This window comes from Amblyomma mixtum, chromosome 1 (assembly GCF_055824585.1).
Source record: "Amblyomma mixtum isolate Tamu chromosome 1, ASM5582458v1, whole genome shotgun sequence".
Lineage (NCBI taxonomy): Eukaryota > Metazoa > Arthropoda > Arachnida > Ixodida > Ixodidae > Amblyomma > Amblyomma mixtum.
In genome coordinates this window covers 1,844,369-1,863,494 of record NC_143012.1, presented here as the reverse complement: position 1 = coordinate 1,863,494, position 19,126 = coordinate 1,844,369, and the positions used below count along the sequence as shown (strand labels likewise).

At 48.6% G+C, this 19,126-nt stretch overlaps 2 protein-coding genes across 4 annotated transcripts; both read left to right on the top strand.

The window, feature by feature from the left end:
• The first annotated feature begins 2,298 nt into the window (after positions 1 to 2,298).
• Positions 2,299 to 3,117, top strand: LOC149365223 (cholinesterase-like). Its single transcript, XM_089568217.1, has 2 exons — positions 2,299 to 2,574; positions 2,779 to 3,117. The coding sequence occupies exons 1-2, from the start codon at positions 2,299 to 2,301 to the stop codon at positions 3,115 to 3,117; spliced, it is 615 nt and encodes a 204-aa protein (XP_089424343.1).
• A 65-nt stretch (positions 3,118 to 3,182) lies between these two features.
• On the top strand, positions 3,183 to 12,430 carry LOC149365222 (acetylcholinesterase-like). Of its 3 annotated transcripts, none has more exons than XM_089541077.1 (4): positions 3,183 to 3,963; positions 5,947 to 6,165; positions 9,680 to 9,915; positions 10,904 to 12,430. In XM_089541077.1, exons 1-4 carry the CDS (start codon positions 3,721 to 3,723, stop codon positions 11,181 to 11,183), a joined length of 978 nt encoding a protein of 325 aa, XP_089397203.1. In that variant the 5' UTR covers positions 3,183 to 3,720; the 3' UTR covers positions 11,184 to 12,430. The 3 variants fall into 3 exon arrangements, with proteins under 3 accessions (XP_089397203.1, XP_089397220.1, XP_089397211.1); XM_089541094.1 differs by having other exon boundaries at positions 9,619 to 9,915; positions 10,907 to 11,070; XM_089541085.1 differs by having other exon boundaries at positions 9,619 to 11,046.
• The last annotated feature ends 6,696 nt before the right edge of the window (positions 12,431 to 19,126 follow it).

The window sequence follows — 19,126 nt, the reverse complement described above, 5'->3', positions numbered from 1 at the left end:
GATGGAAACGACTGACAGATGGGACGGGAAAGAAGAACAGGTACATTCACCCGAATGATTAATTGCGACACGGAGGGCAGCAATCTGAAGGAAACATGGCAACGCAAAGTATCAAACACATCGGGCCCACAGTCAAGGCAAGCGCTTGTGGAATCAGAGGCTGACACACGCGTTGGGTCTATCAGCGCCTCCTCTATAGTGTATGTTCGCAATGGGAGCCGTCGGTACAGTTAGCTGCCCAGATGGTATACCGCTGCGTGCGTCTACCAGATTCCCGCCCCATACTTCATCCGTGGTGCAGCGCTTTCTCCCACGCCAACCGCGGCTGCAGCTTTGCTGAGGCCCATCACCTGAGGATGGCACTGCTTGAGGTGTGTGCGCCGCTTATAGCTGTTCCTTGCCAGATACAACGCGCTTCAGTTTTGTGCGGGTAGTACATGGTGTGGTCTGCGACGCCGACGGGCTGTCCTCGCAGCAGCGGTAACATGTCAGTACGGCTACTGCTTTTAGTTTTGTGTCAAGTGTGGGAGCTCGTTTATATGGAGCTGATTAGCTTCGCTGCCCTAAGCGTAGAAAAGAAAGGGACGTTTCCGTCCATTTATTTGCATACATTTGCGGTAATAGCATATACAGTACTTTGCATGTATCTGCTACTATGTACATTGCAATTCTTTGTGTTTATAGCCACTTATATTTATACAATTTATCTCTATTTGCAGTCGTAAGAAATCAGCATTGTAGCCCAACCACTTTTGCACGCGCGAGGAGGACAAAGCATTTCGTGCGCGAGCGGAACACAACAGCAGCGAACACACCTAATGCCCGTCTGGAGACGCGTAGGCCCTCATGTGTTTGATCGGCCTCTCATGCGGCGCCGAGGGACAACGCCGGAGACGCTGCCTTGTGGTTCGGCCTTTATGGCGACCTCGCCTGAACACGTGCTGAGGCGGACTTGATTTCAATTTTGTCTGCCTCCTTTTCTTCAAGCGCTTTTTTAGTTTTGCATCGTTTTATTAGCACCTGGTTGTAGTCGGGACCAGGCAGAACGCGCGAAGTGCTTTGGCATCAGCTGCAACCGCTGGACCTTAAGGGTAACGGAGTGGATTCCAACAGAAGGCAAGCGTGCAGGGGGCGGCAGAAAGTTAGGTGGGCGGGTGAGATTGAGAAATACGGTGGGCGCGAGTGGCAAAGGACAGGGCTAATTGGAGAGACATGGGAGAGGCCTTTGCCCTGCAGTGGGCGTAGTCAGGCTGATGGTGATGTAATACCCTCCCCTGGAGGGCCTTTAGTGGTACGTGAATAAATGAATGAATAATAGCTTGCCTATGTTAGTCAGTGGCACCATTTTGTAGTCTGAACATTTGAGGAAGGACAAGACACACAGGATCCTTCCTTCGTCCCTCGTCTGTCAGCGCTACAATGTTCAGAATGTCACACCAACTTGCCCAGCAACACACCCATTTGATAGTACCTGATATGCTTGATCCTCCTCTGTGTTTTGCTTGCCATGTTTCCTTATGTTGCTGCCTTCCCTGCCGTCATTCGGTTGCTAGTCAGCGCCTGTGTCCGTATTCTTCTCCTCTTCCATCCTCTGTTCAATCGGTTTCCATCAACATGCACCAACCAGCCCTCTTGGAACAGGTTCTCTACGTCGATAGAGAAGGCTTAGCCTGGTTGTCCTCGATTAATCCAAAAACTTCTGCGGAACTTTTGCCAGGAAGGGGTCACTTATCTTCGAGTGCTTTAAAACTTTTTGAAGAAATCTGCTAGCACAGTTCTGCCACGTTAACAGTTGTACGGAACGGGGCTTCAGGTTCACGACTCCTCACACTGAGGGAAACCCACCACCTTCGCTATTTGTAATCTCTTCAGCAAGCGGTTGTAGGCCTAGGTGCTTACAAAACTGAGCCAATTTTCCTTTAACTTTTGTGTCACGTTTTTTCACAGCCACGAGGTTCTTCCGCGATTCCTGCATTGTTTTTGCGTAAAACAAGAATCCTGGCAAGTCCAAGAAGCCATCGTCCTTACCTTCATCAAAAGACAGAGTTCATTATCGGAGAAAAACTTCACTGTATCTTCCAAACAGTCTTATCGCGTCCAGTTCGTTTTACATTGTTCGCCAGTTGGTCAATTCATCCGAAAAGGCAAAGATCCTGGCCCTCCTGTGAGGCCTTGTTCGCAACGTGTCGATTCAGGCCAGCGAACCCACGAGCGGGCAAACAAGGCTGCAGTCGGTATTTGCGACGACCTCTGTCGAAAGAATGCCGGCAGGAACCCGTGGTTCTTTTACGGGCACCGATGGACAACGCGTCTGGCACCCCGCAGGATGGCAAGAGCGAGGGCGGAGGAGTGTTGGACTGCTGGGCCAAGCGGCCGCCTTGTCCGCAGCAGGACTTCTACCTGGGCCGCGACCTCGTCAGCCCCGTCAACGCCAGCGAGGACTGCCTGCACCTGAACATCTGGGCGCCCCCCTGGAACTGCACCCCGGACACGCAGCCCGGCAGCTGCGATCAGCGGACGGTGCTCTTCTTCCTCTACGGGGCGGCCTTCCAGAACGGAGGCAACAGCTTCGAGGCACGTGCACTTTCTCCTGAACACGCGACGAGAGCGGAGAAATACTTCCAGCCCCTTTGAAGTGCAGCGCCAGTTTTTGAGCGGGTCCTGGGGCTCTTTGCGGAGAAATCATCGAGATTCGTGTGAAGTGGCGGTTATTGCTTGCTGGGCCGGTCTGCTCCATTGCAGGTGCAGTATTCACTCTAGTGGCGCCTCACGCTGCAGCTCTACGACGGCCGCTACCTGTCCGCCCTGGGCGACGTGGTCGTGGTGGTGCCCAACTACCGCGTCGGGGCGCTGGGCTTCCTCAGCGGCCCCTGGGACAACCGACTCCGGGGCAACGCGGGCCTGCACGACCAGCGACTGGCGCTGGAGTGGACTCTGGCCAACATCGGCTCGTTCGGCGGCAACGCTTCGCTCGTGGTCCTGGCTGGCCACGATGCGGGCGCCTCGTCCCTCGGCTTCCACCTCTTCAGCGGGGACACGCACTTCTGGACGCGCAATACGACACGCTTCATCCTGCAGAGCGGCGGGCCCTTCCACAGGCATCGTCCGTCGTGTTGAAACGCATTTACCCGCGTGGGGTGATGCCGGTCGGACTCTTTAGTAGCTCCGGGTAGAAAATGCGCAGTCACGTATTGTTGCTCATTTTCCATCCATATGGAACACAAGACGTCACTAGTGACGTCACTGTATTCTGACCAATTAGTGATCGGCATTCTGGCCAATGAGCGCTGCTGCGATTGTTTTAGGCATCCTTGAATTCTGTGTTGGGGTTCCCAATCCTAATGTCGAATTTCTGGCTAATTACTAATTGGCTTGCGTGAAAAAGAACTGCTTTAATTTTTTTTTAGTATTTAAAAGCAGTGCATTGTTTTCACTCCACGTTTTTTATCCTTCCAACGCGTCGTTTATAATTGGAAGCAGCTGAAATGGGGTGCCCTGCAAAATAAACTTTTAGCATCTGCAAATATAGCATGTTTTGGTTTTCCATGAATTGTAACTATATCATATCTGATATTAACAGAAGAGTACCTAAAATGCTCCCTCTCGGTACGCCGGTACAAATTGCTTGAAATGCCTATTTGAACTTTCTGATAACGATGTTGAAGGTGAGACTTTATGAGGGCGTTTGTGCAATAAAACAGCCCGGTTAAGGCCTTTGGAATGTCTGCAAAGAGCGTGATTTTCTTTTCGCCCACTAGGTACGAGGGCCAGGCCACCGAGGGCGCCCGCCTGCTGGCCTCGAGTCTGCGCTGCCCCGCGGACCTGGAGTCCGACAGGGCGCTGCAGTGCCTGCAGGCGGCGAACGTGGACGGGGTGGCCCGCAGCCCGCTGGCGCTCACTTTCGCCCCGGTGTTCAACAGGGCGCCGCTGCTGCGACCCCGGCCTGGGGGCCTCTCTCCCAAGGTAGGCCGCTTGTGAGAGATTATAACCCCAGAAAGAAAGGCTTTTACGGAAACAATTGCGGGCTTCCGCTGCGCTCTATACCGGCTGAGTATTTAAATAAAGCGACGCCCAGGAGTGAGTGAGCGATAACTCTATTGAGTGTCCGACAGGGTGTAGCGCGACCGGGATTCTCTCACGTGGGTACGTCTGTCTCGTCGCCGCTTCGAGGGCGTGCCGGGCGGCCCGGGGTTGGTCGTTGAAGCTGGAGCTGCGCAGAGCGGCGGACCACCTCGACGAGAGGGTTCTGGGGTTAACACCGGTTAGTTTTGCCTCCCGGAGTATGTGTTTAAGTGTGGCTTGCAGGCCTTGCACGTGTTGATGTTCTATATTGCGGGGTAGATCCTGTTGTGCTGCACCAGGTTTGGTTACGTGTTCAGGCGACGGCCTGAGCTCTGCATAGACGGAGGGGGGAAGGTCCAACGGGCCAGGTAGAAGTCGTCAGCCTGTATCTTCCCGCGTCTTCGCCACGGCTCTCTCCGGCACGGTTTGCGAGACCTCGTGCGGCGGAGTGAGCAACCTTTGGTGAGGTGGGAAGAGACGTCCCCCATATGTGCGGGGAACCAAGCTATAGCTCCACGTTGTTGGCCGGTGAGTGTGGCAGGTGCTTGATTATTCGGCAGGCTTCCATGGATATTCTCCCTTTGGCGTAACCACCCCGCAATCGTGATCTGATATGGCGAGTGAAAAAAAAAAATTAAAACGGTGAAAAAGGAACGCCATAGCGTCACGAAAGCGGCCCCCAGACGAGAGAGAGCGAGAGCAAATCTTTATTAAACAAATATAGAGGATGAGCCGGCGCAGATGTCGGCATCTTCTTGGTCCGCGTCCCTATAGTGCGGGATGCCGCAAGATACCGCCGCCTCGCAATTCTGGCGTGCTAGGGCAGCTTGCGCCGTCGCACTCGATCCCTCGAGGAGGAAGGTCTCCCAAGCCTCTTTAGTGGGGTGGGGTGGGGAGGGAAGTGGCGACTGCGTTGACAGGCTCACACCATGCGGGATAGAGGACAGAGCTCGTCACAGTGTGGGCACAAAACATTCACTTTCGGGTCATAGCGAGCAGCCATTGCGGGACGTTCGTCTGTAGCTGTCGCAGAACCCCTTCGTCTGCCTTCGACTGCCACTTTGCCGGTGTAGGGAACTGGTGATGCCTGTTTTTAGAATAGCCGATAATTTCACGAAACCGCAGGAGCGGTCGGCTATGCACGTCGGCGGGGGAGGACGCGGAAGTAGGTGCCCGGCGGATAAGTTCTGGGGCAGCCCCATTCGCAGCTTCGTTTCCAGGGGGTCCCTGGGGGGCTGGCGCCCACACGATGCGTCTAGTCGTGGGTTAGGCGTCTCTGACGGCGCTGTAGAGTGTCATAGGCTAGAGGACATACCTCGCCCTTGGCATAGCTCTCGCACGCGAAACGCGGGCCGGAAATGACAACCGTGCATTGGTGGTCTGCCAGCGCGAGGGCGCCTTCTTTAGCCCGGTGGGCATTCTCGGCACGGAAGGAGAGCCCATTGGTTTGCAAGTTCTGGTGGACTACGGCTGCCGTGTATAGTGGCCCGATGGAGTAGGACCTGTGACGTCAACGTAGAACACGCCAGGTTTGGAACCATGTTGCGTATCCCGCGCCCGAAGACGTGCTGTTCTCTGGCCTTCGTGTGTGTATGTGGAGATTTATCTTCCTATGTACGCTTCTCCTCCTGCTTTCGTTTTCTTTCACGATGTCTTTTATATGGCAATGTTGCAGTCTTTTTTTTTTTATTGGCCTTACGGCCGACTGTTTTTCGCCGGTGCCTGAAAGTCGTTATAGAAAACAATATTAGATCGCACGGGAGACATTCTTTTCCCGATACTTGCGTCGGCCCAAGGCGCTTCTCGAGAATGTTTTAGTGCGCGTTCACTCTCGCGCGACCTCCATCTGGCTCTGCCGTGTATTTCGGGGGTGTGGTCATGCAGCAGGCGGAGAGCCCCCGTGGTTTGGAGTTCCTGCTGGGCCGGGCGGGCAGCGAGGGCTCGTACCCGTGGTTCGTGGCGCAGCACCACACGACTTCCAGCGACTCCCGGCGGCTGGCCACCCGGCTGCTGGGACAGGAGGCGCTCGAACGCTGGCAGACCGCCACGGGAGTCACTCTCGACTCGGACGCTCTTTTCCAGGATGCCGTCGGTGACGTCCTGGTGAGGGCCACGGGCACGGCGTCGCGCGTCCCGCATCAGTTTCATGTGCATTCATCAAGGCTGCAGATGGTGTTCAGATTTGTGGCCACAACAGACCAGCTGCAGCGGTGGCTTTGGCGTTCGGCTGCCGAACCTAAGAATGCGGCCGCATTCCATTGGAGGAAAAATCTGTGTGCTGTGATATGTCGGGGCCCCACCAGGCGGTCAAAATTTATCCAGAGCCCTCTATTATGTCATTCCTGTGGGTCTTCCTGCAGCTCGTAAAACCCCCAAAACATCATTTGTCTTTGACCGGGCCAATAAATCGCGTTTAACACCTCACAGTGGCATGGCCGCCTCGATCGAAACGCCGCCACCGGAACCGGGATTGAACCCGTGTCCTGGGCCCCGCTACTGAGCGCCCTAACCGCAGAGCCACCGCAGCGGAGCAGTTAATCGCACCTTGCACCCTCAGTTTTTTGGTACGCAGAGGATGGAAGGCATGTAGGTCCGTTGTAAAATAATTTTAATTGTTCGATTCCTCTGACAGGTAGCCACGGTATGGCACAAAAACCAAGTGAAGAAAGAAACAATGAAGTGGAATCAGAACAAAATCTTTGCTCTCTGTGGATACTGAAGCACTTTATTACCATACACGCGTGCAGTAACAAGGCCTGGCATTACACACACGGTCAGGTACAAATCGCAACTTGAAACGTGCGCTTTAGTCATGTGTATGTAGCAATGTTCAATATCATAATAATATCTCCTTTATTCACATAATTAAAGATTACATATATAATAATAACAATAATAATAAAAACTTTATTCACTTCAAAGAAACAATACAAGACGCGGACGCGCCAAAGCCTCAATTGGGCTTGTAGGGCGCCGTCCGGCAGCAGCAACAACCTCTGTTACCAAATCAATTCTTTGTTTTGTGTACATTAAAACATATGCACTAGAGCTGTTCAAGCTCGGCAATAGCATCACGTAACTGTCTGCGAGTGTTCAAGTTGAAAACATTATCAGGCATCTCATTGAATATACATGGGATATAATATGACCTCATAGACATACCAAAATGAGTTCGTACTGCAGGGACAATATATCGAGAAACTTTTCTTAATGGGATTGGTTTAACGTTGTGGAACCAAAATTCAGAGTTCCAGAAATATCTGAGTACAGTGATTTGTTTGAACACAATGTCAAAGGAAGGCAGACCTGAAGAAAGGAATACACTTTGCTGTTTAAGGGGTATTGAATAGATGACACTCTTAGCCATATTCTTGAGAATACGGTTTATCCTATTTTTTCATGTTGCAGAACATTTGAAGAAACAGCACATGCCATATCTCAGCAGAGAATACCCCAAAGACTGTGCAATTAAACGTCTTATGGCAAATGGCAGGTAGGCCCTTAGAGCATATAGCAAGCATGCGACGCCTCTAAGCTTCTTACTGAGGTGTGCCATGTGCGTGTTCCAGGATAAATCACTGTCAAAGTAAATGCCAAGGTATTTCACGGACGGAACACATGTAATGGGGTAGCAAGAACATGCAGTGCAACTGGAGCTGTGCAAAAAAACCGCAGCGTTTTTCGGGATTGGCTTGTGTGCATTTCTAAAGCACACTAGATGAGTTTTTTGGGGGTTTATATCAATCAGGTTACATTGAAACCAATCATATAGATTAGTAGCGTCCTGTTGAAGTTGACGGAGTGCGCAAGAAAAATCTGTATTAGATGAGATGAGGAGGGTGTCATCTGCATATTGATAAATCTGTGATGAAGTTATAATGCTGGGGAGGTCATTAACATAGAGATTAAATAAGAGGGGTGATAAGATGGAACCCTGGGGAACACCACTATATAAGTCTATAATTCTGCTTTGCACAGGTCCAAGTTCCACCATCTGAGATCGCTGAGACACATAATTTCTTAATAATATTTGAAAAGGACCACGAAAACCATAGCAAAACAACTTTTCACAGAGAATATCATGGTGAACAGTATTAAATGCCTTCCTGACATCAAGAAAGAGACCAAATGCCACTTCATTTTGATCAAAACTAGAATGAACGGAATCCGACATCTTTTCTAATAACGTTTGGGTACCAGAACCAGCAACAAATCCGTATTGATGTGGGCTAAGCACGTTATGCCTCAGCAAAAATGCTGACATTGTACATAAGACGTGTTTTTCTAAAATTTGTGATATACACGACACGATAGATATTGGGCGATAATTCGAGATATCATTTCTTTTGCCACCCTTGTAAAGTGGTATAACACGCGCTTGTTTAAGAGAGCATGGTAAGAAGCCACTTTCAATCATATCATTTAGCATAAAAAGAAGGACACACTTCAAGCTTTGGAAGTTTCTGGAAAGGTCGCAGATAAATATTCCATCAATTCCAGCCGATTTGTTATGCCGTAGGCTGGAGATTATGCTGAAAAGATCTGGCTCTGTTATGTGTGGAAGAAATGCTGAGTCAATCACAGAAGAAGGAAGTAACGGCGAACGTGATGTGGCACGGGCAATGCGCTGTTCTTTAGAAAAAAGGTTATTAAAATCATTTGCCAAAGAGGATGTCAAGTGACCAAAACTATGCTCTATTGCGTCCTTGACCGGTCTACGCTGACGCCCACGCAGTTCGTTCACGATAGCCCAAGTTTTGGCCACGTCATGGTGGCAATTGCGAAACTGGCTAGCATAGTAACGCCTTTTAGAGGACCGAAGAAGAGCGGTTACTTTGTTCCTAGCAGCCCGAAATTCATTTCGTAAGTTTGCATTTTTTGGTGAAGCGCGACATGGGCCCGCTCAAGCCAACAGAGGACTTGTGGGGCAGTGCCCGGTAGCACGGGACACGTCAGCTTTGTTAACGAAGAGCGCCTTGTATCGACGCGGGCACTTCTAGCTTGAGGAAGTAATCTTTTATCGGCTCAGTGCCTGAAGTCATCGACACTGTCATGATTCGGCAAGCGTTCTACTGAAGTCGCTGTTCCCATTTCCGCTGTGCGCAGAAAACTCGCGCAGCGACACTTAGCGGCCCTCCTAACTCGCTGTAGTAAGAGCCTCCCTAAGATAGATACATCCTTCCGGAAAAATTTCAACAACAATGTCTTCATGTGTCGGCGAACCGATTGCGCAACGGCGCCGCCGCCGTGCGGCATAGGAATAGCTCCGCTTCTCCGCTTCATGAGCCGCCGCGGTGGCTCAGTGGTTATGGTGCTCGGCTGCTGACCCAAAAGACGCGGGTTCGATCCCGGCCGCGGCGGCTGGAATTTCTTTGGAGGTGAAATTCTAGAGGCCCGTGTACTGTGCGATGTCAGTGCACGTTAAAGAACCCCAGGTGGTCAAAATTTCCGCAGCCCTCCACTACGGAGTCTCTCATAGCCTTAGTCGCTTTGGGACGTAAAACCCCCATAAACCAAACCAATCTCCGCTTCATGAAAGCGTTCCTTCCAAAGCAGGCGTGCGTCGCCGAGTGGAGGTGTGGTGAAGCTCTCGCTGGCTGCCCGATCGGCTGCGCAGGAGGTGTGCCCGATGGCCGAGCTGGCGGAGCAGCTGCACGCTTGGCAGAATCGGGTGTACGTGCACGTGCTGGGATACCGGCCCAGCTACTCGCAGTGGCCCGGCGAGACAGAGGCAGTGCACTTCGAGGACATGGAGCTGGTGTTCGGCGTGCCGCTCAGGGTGTCCTCCAGCGACCGCGACAAGCAGTGGGCCAGGACCATGATACACGTGTGGGCCACGTTCGCGCGCACGGGGTGTGTTTGCAATGGCGACTCCTTAGGCGTATCCGCTGCTTATCTTAATACTACTTTGCTGTTTTCTGTCGCACGATGTTTTGTAACGCGAGCGTCTCGTTGAGACTCGGGACCCTCTACAGTATATTTCCTCTATAATGTGTTATAATTATGAAAAACTGAACCTTAAAATAATCGTATTATTTTACCGCCATCCTTCTGCATTTGGGAGTTGAATGAGACAGCGTACGCGTAAACTTCGGAAAGTTTGTTTTGAGGATTTCGGAATGCTGTGATCAGGATTCCAATTTGAAATGTGGGGCTTAAGAGGTCACCCGGGTGTTCACCCTAGCATCTACGATCGCTTGAGGCTTGCGGAAACTTGAGGTTTACACCTTGCATGGGCAGTTACTGCGATAATGGTTGCCCAAGCACCTGCGTATGCATGAATGGATGTTAGGAGCGTCCTCGTTAGACCTGGGCAGTGGCATGCTGCACCTTGCTCGCTACTTTTTTCCTCTATATTTCTCTGACGAACTGTATTAACTTTTATGCTGTATCAATTTTGAATCCTGAACTTTCGTGTTTAGTGCACTAGCCTGCTTTATGCCACTAATCCTCCAACCATTTTTCACTAACGTCTACCGCAGATACATTCACATTACCTTCGTTATCTCTAAACTCACCTCGACGCCACATTCTAGCAAAATTTGCTCAGTTGTTGTGTCATTACCGTACCTAAATTTCTTGTTCTAGTTTCATGTTCTTAGGCACCCTGATCTCGCTTAAAGAGCAGGGCTATGTCTCCTGAATTGTCATGGAACGATTTGTCTTTTTCTCTTTTCTATACAGTTCTGGTATGTCTCGCTGTCTTAATCACCAACTAACCTAGGTTTCTGTTTCAAAGGCCTCGTGATGTGATCCAGGAAAGCATGAGCCATTGTCGCAGTGACGTAACATTGTTTTTCTTTCTTCATCTTCCTCCACTGCGTTGTGCCTTTCTCTGCAGTAGACCGCCCACAGTCGAGGGCGCTAAGTGGTCCGAGTATGACAGCTCTCATCCCACGCTCATGAAGCTCGGACCCAAGGAGGTGGCCGAACACTCCGACAACAAGCGGCAACTTTGCGACATTCTGCGCGCCGACCCTTCGTCGTCACGGGGTACGCCCTCACTGCCGCCGACGGGCACCGACAGGCCGCGCTCTGGCGCCGCCACCTGGACGCTGCCTGCTGGTTGCTTCGCGGTGGCCACGGTGATAATGTGTGCGAGTGTATTTCCAGTGCCGTAGGACGACTCAGACTTCCCAGTTTCTGTCCCGAGACGAGTCCTTGTGGACGGAGATCGTGTTTAGAGCGAGCACAATTATAAAGGCTTGCAATACGTTGATCTGTCTTCGAGATATGTGTGTGCCAAACATACGCGTTCCGTGTGTCTAACGTATCACTTGAAAAACACAGTGGCAGAAGAGCTTGTATTTTTCATTAAATACTTCGAACAGAGACTTGAATGTTGGAAGTGAAGCGGCGGGATTGTGAATAATTTAGGCGGGTCGTGTACTAGTTCACGCCCATTTGCCGAACTGCATACAAGTACGTTTATTGTTAATAAGTGTTTTGTATTACCACAGTCTGTTACTATTTTCATATAGTTCAAGACGCAAGAGTTGGTTAATAACGTTAAGTGAATTTGTAGCATTATAGTAGCAAGATTACATGGGCAGTTACACATAGGAAGGATGCAACGTAACTGGTAAATACCAAGTCCGTCATTCATGGTGTACGTTAAAGCGACCACAAACTCAGCTCCCGAGAACAACATTACATTTCTTCCGTGAACTAGATTAGTTTGACTTGATATAACTCATGACGTCACTGGTTCACGCTCAGTGGCTGGCTCTGCTGCGCATTTGTGACACCACTGGTCTTCCTTTTGTCATTTTACACTACCGTTAATATGCAACTAAAAGACCAGGAAGTATGCAGTGTGTTATCGTACTCTGTCTTGTAAATACTTCTCACAAATAAATTATCGGCACACCCAATAAGCTTACTCGTCGCGAAGTCGACGTGGCTTTAGCCTACAGAAATCAGTGTTGAATCATCACTGGTTCATTTCATTTTATTATCTGTATACCTTCATTGATGTTGATGGGAGTGTATTGCGTATAGGGTAGGTGAACAAAAATGGGCGGGGACACAATGATATGACGCGATAGGGTAATGAGTTAATTGCCAGAAGTGCAGGAGGTCATTCTGCACTTTAGATCCCTGGGGTTCCTCATACCCCTCCTGTGATGGCTTCCCTGTGATGGCAAGTGCTCCCAGCGGTAGGCCTTCTGCGGCCCAGGTTGCGCTTCCCAAGCCACCAATCAGTAATTTAACTACCACCTGCCACGGTGGGCAGGTTTTGATGACACCACAAGGTCACGTGACCCCACCTGCCAGAGGCGTGACTTTTTGCTCACAACGCCGACACCGGGTTTTCTGGTAAACGGGGCCTTTAACGCTATGCTGTTGAAACTTGAGCAGGGACACTGCCACCACGCCTCCGTCCTCCAGAAGTGGCAGCTCCTGCACTCACTGGAAGCCGCAACGGAACTAAACAACGGCGGGCTTTCCGGAACCTTCTTGCAGGCACCGCTCACGTACTACATCAGACTGATGTAGTACAGGACCAGCGGTGACACCGTCGCGAAAGGGATATGGGACTCAATTTCCCACTACAGCAACGGACTGAAACCCCACGCACTTGCGTCGTAGATGTGCCTGTTGGCTATCTCGGTCAGCTGCATCACCCTTATGCTCCGAACGATAATGCGGGACAGACAAGCCCCTAAGTCACTGATGGCCAAGAGTGCAGCCCCACGTCTCCGCAACGTGACCACCTGGCAGGCCTGGACCGTTGCCCGGATGAGCACTCCATAGGTCCCAAACGTCGTCGCGGTTGTCCCTGGGCTGCCGACGTAGTCTCAAGAAGAATACGTTTGGCTGCGTATACGGCTGCAACGCTACTGCCCAAGGACGATCTGTCCGTTTTGTGCCGTGAGGAACGCCACCTATGCTTTCAAGTGTGAACTACCAGCGTTGTTGAAGTGGTGACTTTTTAATCGCTGCCAGGTCTCACCGTCTGTGCCACATACTAACGCTGTACACCGCTGTGCGGTGATATTGCGGGTGATATGGATATGAAGCTGCTCGATTTTCGGCGTTTGTATTAAGCGGAGGGAGGGGGCGTCGCGAGGGAGGAGGAGGGCGAGGGAGTATTTTCTGGGTTGCTAGGTCCCACTCTTTTCATGGTCTGTTATCGGCCCCCACAGTCGAATGTTGAAACGTTTTTCAGTTTCTGCAATCTCTGTTTTATTTTGCTTGCGATAAACGCCTGACACGTACTTGGCGATCTTAGTGAATATCAGTGTGTTAAGTATGGACGCGGCAAAGGCTGATTTTGAAATGTTAATGAATTTAAATGATTTTTCTAATGAAGTCGAGTTAACTACGTGCATTACGGCTAGGTTAGTGTCATTACTCAATTGTTTGTTACAAAAGTTGATCGTAACTCAGCTGAAATAACTGACCATAACTGATCTACATTTAGGCCTACAATCGAAAATACCATCCTTTTAATGAGCGATCCAAACAAAGCTTACGACAAGATCTTGCACATTTTAAAGCTAATATAAAAGTCTTATTTCGTCATGAGAATTGTGAAACAAAATCGGCTTCCTCGCAAACCGTGGCTAACTCCAAAACTTGTTGCCAAGATTCATTTCAAAAACAGGCTATCACAATTTTATTAAAAGAAGAGAACCCAGTGATTTTTGCACATTTAAGAGTTACCGAAATCTCCTTAAGAGCTGGGAAAGGAAGAGAAATGAGTAATATGCTGATGAATTTGCTTGGCCGCTCAGAAATCATGGAAAAAGTTAAATTTTTTAGCTCGCAACATTAATCAAAATCCCATTCTTCGATAGAAATAAATCATGTCGAAATTTCCGGGCAGGATTTAGCATATACATTTAATGAACATTTAGTTATCTTCTCTGGCCCTATTCTTGTTGCCGACCTAAGGTATGATTGCGTTTTCATGCACGAGACTGCTCTACGCCTTGTGACGTCGACGGGGTGCAAATGAAACCGATTCAATTACTTTTTCATTAATTCATTAATTTATTACGTCGTCAAAGGCCCCATTTAAGTTGTATTACATGAGGGGTGGGCGGGGAGTACGGCAGTTATGACAAAAAAAAAAAGATTTTCGACGGCAGTCTTGAATTGTTGAAGATCTTCCAGGGAAGCGATATGACCGGGAAGGTCGTTCCAGTCCAGGGCAGTACGGAGGAACAATGATTTTTGGAACGTTGTGGTATGGGCGCGCTGGGGGTAGACTGCTCTGAGATGGCTGTGACGGGATAAACGATGGGCTGGGCGTATGAGTACGTTGTTCGGTGGCAAGCTGTGAAAAAATGTATGATAAAGAGAAAGGCGAGCTAGTTGACGACGGGATACTAGGGTACAAAGTTCAAGTTGATATTTTAGTGAAGTTACACTAGCGCGATATGAGTACTCTGAAAGAACGAATCGTGAGGCGCGATTTTGAATAGATTCCAGTAAATTCGACAGGTTGGAAGTGATATATAGGCAATCAGTTTGACGGAAGGGGGTGCTAAGGAAAAGTTACGCCGTAAGTAGCCAAGGACGCGATTGGCTGAGTTAGCTATATTAGTAATATGACTGTGCCAGGATAGGTCACTGGAGATATGGACACCTAGGTACTTAATATTGTCGGTTTGAGTTATAGGACAACCGTAAAGGAGGTAGTTGGGAGGTGATTAGTTACGTCGGCAGTGAAAAGAGACTAAAAAGGTTTTATTGACATTTAATTTCATGAGCCAGGTGTCGCACCACTGTTGCACTTTGAGGAGGTCGTTCTGTAGGACGGCAAGATCTGATAGGTTATTTATGGAACGGTATATCACACAATCATCGGCAAAGAGTCGTATGTTAGATGACATGTTATTTGGCAGGTCATTAATATAAATTAGGAAAAGGGGGCCTAAAACAGTACCTTGAGGTACACCTGACCGGACATGGGAGAGAGCGGATGAATGGGAGTTGGCGACAACAAACGATACGATTGGTTAGAAAACTGATGATCCAGGTGAGCACACAAGGTTCTAAATTAAGGCATGACAGTTTGAGTACCAGGTGACGATGCGATACTTTGTCGAAGGCTTTCTCGAAATCTTAAAAAAATATGCGTCAGTGGGTGTATTAAGGTCGAGGTTGGTGTGTGTATTCTTTTTGAACCAGTAGTGCATGCTCCGTAGACCTATTTTCTCTAAATCCATATTGGCAGTCAGTTATTACGGAATGTTTAGACAGGAAATGTTGAAGACGGATGCGAATTAGCTGTTCTAAACCCTTAGAAAAATACGGAAGTATAGACACTGGTCTATAGTTCCCCAATTTGTTTCCATCGCCTTTTTTTTATATCACGGCTACCCTGGCTATAGCTGCATGTCAGAAGGGAATTGAGCTGTCATGAGTGCGGTATTATATATATAGGTTAGACATGGCGTAATTATGTCAAGAATATATTTAACAGGTCGGCTCTGTATACTGTGTGCATCAAGACTACACGTATCTTTTAACTTTCTGCATATTGTAAAAACTTCAGCTTCGTCCGTTGGCCCGAAGAATAGAGATGCTTTTAATTTGCCACCTAAAAAGTTGGAGATGCCAGCATTAAATTGGCTAGTACCTACTTCGGAAAAAAATTTATTAAATGTGTTTGCGAGGTGTGATCCAGAAGTTTCTGTACCATCAATTATTAAACTTGTTATCTTCCTGCCGTGTGTGTTTCTATTTAAGAGCAAGTTTAAGCGCCTCCATTTTTCTTTGGGGTTGCTAGAGAGCTGGTTATCAAACAAGTTGTTATAGTAAGCGACCTTAGCTATCCTAATTTCTTTATTTAAACGATTGCGCAATGATTTATACCTGGCTAATACGTCCGCGTCCCTAGTTTTAATGAATTGTGCAAACATCTTGTGTTTCTTTTTTACAAGTCGTGTAAGGCGACGGCTCATCCAGGGTTTACGAGCATTCTTGCAAGGCGTTATATCAACCACAGGGAAGCAGTCATCGTACAATAAAAGAAACATTTCAAGAAATTTCCGATAAGCGCCCTCAGCTGTGTTTTCTCTGTGTACGGGATCCCAGTTCACTAAAGCAATGCGGCTCCTAGATTGCTCAAGCCTTTCTTGAGAAATAAGTTGCCGCCGAGCCTGTGCATTTGCCTTCGTATGGATTTGTTTGTCTAGGCGCAAGAAAACAGGTATGTGATCACTGATATCAAATGCAATACGGCCCGAAAAGAGTGCATTTTGATTATTTGTTACGATAAGGTCTAGCGTGGAAGAAAAGGTAGGGGTGATGCGTGTTGGACTACTGATAGCGTTGTGAAAACCAGTCACCTCTAGAAGTGTTAAAAGTTATTGCTGTGCTGAGCTGACTGTGCTTATATCTATGTTGAAATCTCCCGCTATACAGGAAAAAAAGGTTTCTGTGTTAAAAAAGAATAATTCACGCTCGAAGTGGTCAAAAAACGTTGCTAAGTTGCCCTGGGGGGGGGGGGGGGGGGGGGGGGGCGGTAAAGAACAGAAAAAGTTTGGCAGGCCGACTTCACGGTGAGCATTTCGATATCACTATTGCAGAAGCAATGATCAGATAAGAGTTCACAAGTATACTTGTTTTTCACAAGTAGCGCAACGCCTCCCCCACGTTTCGTGGTGCGGTTAATAAAAAAGAGTTATACCCCGGTATTCGCAGCACATCAGTGTCGTGACGATACCATGTTTCGGTTAAACAGATGACATCAAACGATACCGTTAAGCTTGCCAAAAAATGAGTCAGTTCATCAACTTTGTTCACAGCTGATTGCATGTTGAAATGAATTAACATGAATTGCTTATTTTTATCTAAGCCAACATATTTATTAAATTGTGAGGGTGTGTAAAGAGGTGCAGTACTCGATCCATTTTCCAGAGGAAGGAAAGGAAGAACAACTCCTGTATGATGAGTAATGACGCCGCATTACGTCATTTTTAGCAAATCGGCTTGACTGCTTATCCGAATGATATCAGAAGTCTCTGTTCTGCGGGCGAGTATGCTGCCGTTTTTGGTCCAGACGTACTTCCAAGACGTTTCCTTTTTCCTTGCAATTGCGGCACCAAGGAGGCGTTTGTTGTCAGGAGTCAAATGTTCATTGACATAAATCCGTTGAGCGGGACCAGTAAAACCGATGTCAGCAGTTGATAGGGTTGCCTTTTTTGCTGCCTCAAGAAAATGGTTTCTCTTCGTACGGGTCGTGAATCTCACAACTAGGTTAATGTCATTGCTGTTTTTGGTTTTAACGCTATGCGCGATGTCAATGTCTGCCAGGTCAAGCGGAATGCTGGTGGACTGTGCGATTTGCAAGGCTACCTCAGCAGCTCTGTCTTTAGCTGTGAGTGGCAAGCCCTTTATCTCCACATTGTTCGACCGGCTGTATTGCTCCAGTTCAGCAATTCTCCCTTCAGCTTTAGTTAGCCTCTCTGTTAGGTCCTTGTTTTCCTGCCTTAAGACAGCACATTCCTCCTTTGTCCTCTTGACCTCGGCAGTCAGAGTTTTCAGTTCTGATAGAGCATTTTTGAAGTCATCAGCAGCGTCAGAACAAAAAGTTATGCTCTGGTTCATTGAGCGTATTTCGACACGCATTTCGCGTTTGAAATATTCAATGGCTTTCATGACATCAGCAGTGGCAGTCGACATCGTCAACACAAATCACAAGACACTCAGTCGGCAGTGGCAAATAATGGAAAGTTTGGTCTTGTATAGGTAAACACCTCAATGCAGGTGCACTCACCTATGAGGCACAAAGCAGCATAGGAAGCAGTTAGTTTCCTGCACAACGTGCCACCGCCGACTGGATGGCAAATCCGATGAGGGGATCCTTATGATTTGACTGCTTGGTGACCATTGCGCAGAATTGAATTGATTTGAATTGAATCCAGACAGCCGAGTTTGGGCCGCGCGTGTAAATGCTGTCAACCCCAACCTGGCAACTGAGAGAAAGAAAGTAGGCATACAGCGCTGACATTGTGTATGATTTTCCTCGTTAAGCCCATTCCGCGTGGAGCTACAAACAACGCACTCACCTAACTTCATAATATGATGAAGGTGCCATATTTCCCGAGTTCCTTCATCAGCGAGCGGAAAACCAGGCCAGGTGAGAGCCGCCTCTCACCGACGGCCGTGGGTCTCGCGAGCGAAGCAGCGTTTCGAACCGTCAGCCAAACCGTGATTACGGTCGCACGCCAAATCCCACAACTATACGCATATGCCTTCGCTTTAATTCTAACTGAGAATAACTTGTGGTGACGCGAATTTTGGCAATAAAGGGACCTACCAGCGTGGTTAATTTATTGGAAGCAGTTATCGCTGGACGACGCGTATCATGCAGAATTTCAATGGGCTCTCTCCACATAAAGGGTCCCCCAGACCCACGTTAAATCGTTTTAAAACACGTATGGCCGCAAAAACAGGATACGCATGCATAATCTCGCCTCCACTGTAGTCGTTAAAAATGAGTAGAAAAATTACGCTTTCGTGTAAGACCAGCACCCCGTCAAAATCCCGAAAAAAAAAAAAAAACTGCGGCCTTCACGCACGTGTCTACATACGCTTTACTCAAGGTTTGGTACTGCTGGAAGTAATGTTCTTTCTCTCTCTTTCATAGGGTTAACATAATCAAATGCTCTGCCGCAATTCATTTTTGCAAGAGCGGAAAAATATGTGCGCATAGCTGGCCCCTTCGTACCCCTAACCTGATCTTCACTCTAGAAAATAGTAGTTCGACCGCTAGACACCTGCCAAAGGTAATTCGTTGGTCTAAATGGATATTTCTCAACCTTCCTGCAATGTTCTCGTGATAGTATGGTAACGCTACGGAATCCCCAGTCAAGCGGACTAGCACTTTCGGCGACAGCCAAGCATATTGTGTTGCCGTCTTTCAAATCGCGGCGAAAAGGTGACATGGCACTGGTATGCTCCTGTCTGCTAAAAAGCAAAGCAGTCGAGCGCAACTGAACGTGAGCTTGAAACCGAGATAAAACACTGCAATCTGACACCTAAAAACACAAAAACAAAAGAGTCTGTGCGGCCTCAGCTAGAGCACGCGCTATCAACTCTGCTA

Bases quoted from the DNA above. Each gene is read 5' to 3' on its own strand.
- LOC149365223 (XM_089568217.1), top strand. From the start codon at position 2,299: ATGGACAACGCGTCTGGCACCCCGCAGGATGGCAAGAGCGAGGGCGGA. The intron at 2,575-2,778 runs GCACGTGCACTT...CTCACGCTGCAG, and splicing joins ACGGAGGCAACAGCTTCGAG to CTCTACGACGGCCGCTACCT.
- LOC149365222 (XM_089541077.1), top strand. From the start codon at position 3,721: ATGTCTGCAAAGAGCGTGATTTTCTTTTCGCCCACTAGGTACGAGGGC. The intron at 3,964-5,946 runs GTAGGCCGCTTG...GTGGTCATGCAG, and splicing joins CTGGGGGCCTCTCTCCCAAG to CAGGCGGAGAGCCCCCGTGG. The intron at 6,166-9,679 runs GTGAGGGCCACG...TCGGCTGCGCAG, and splicing joins ATGCCGTCGGTGACGTCCTG to GAGGTGTGCCCGATGGCCGA.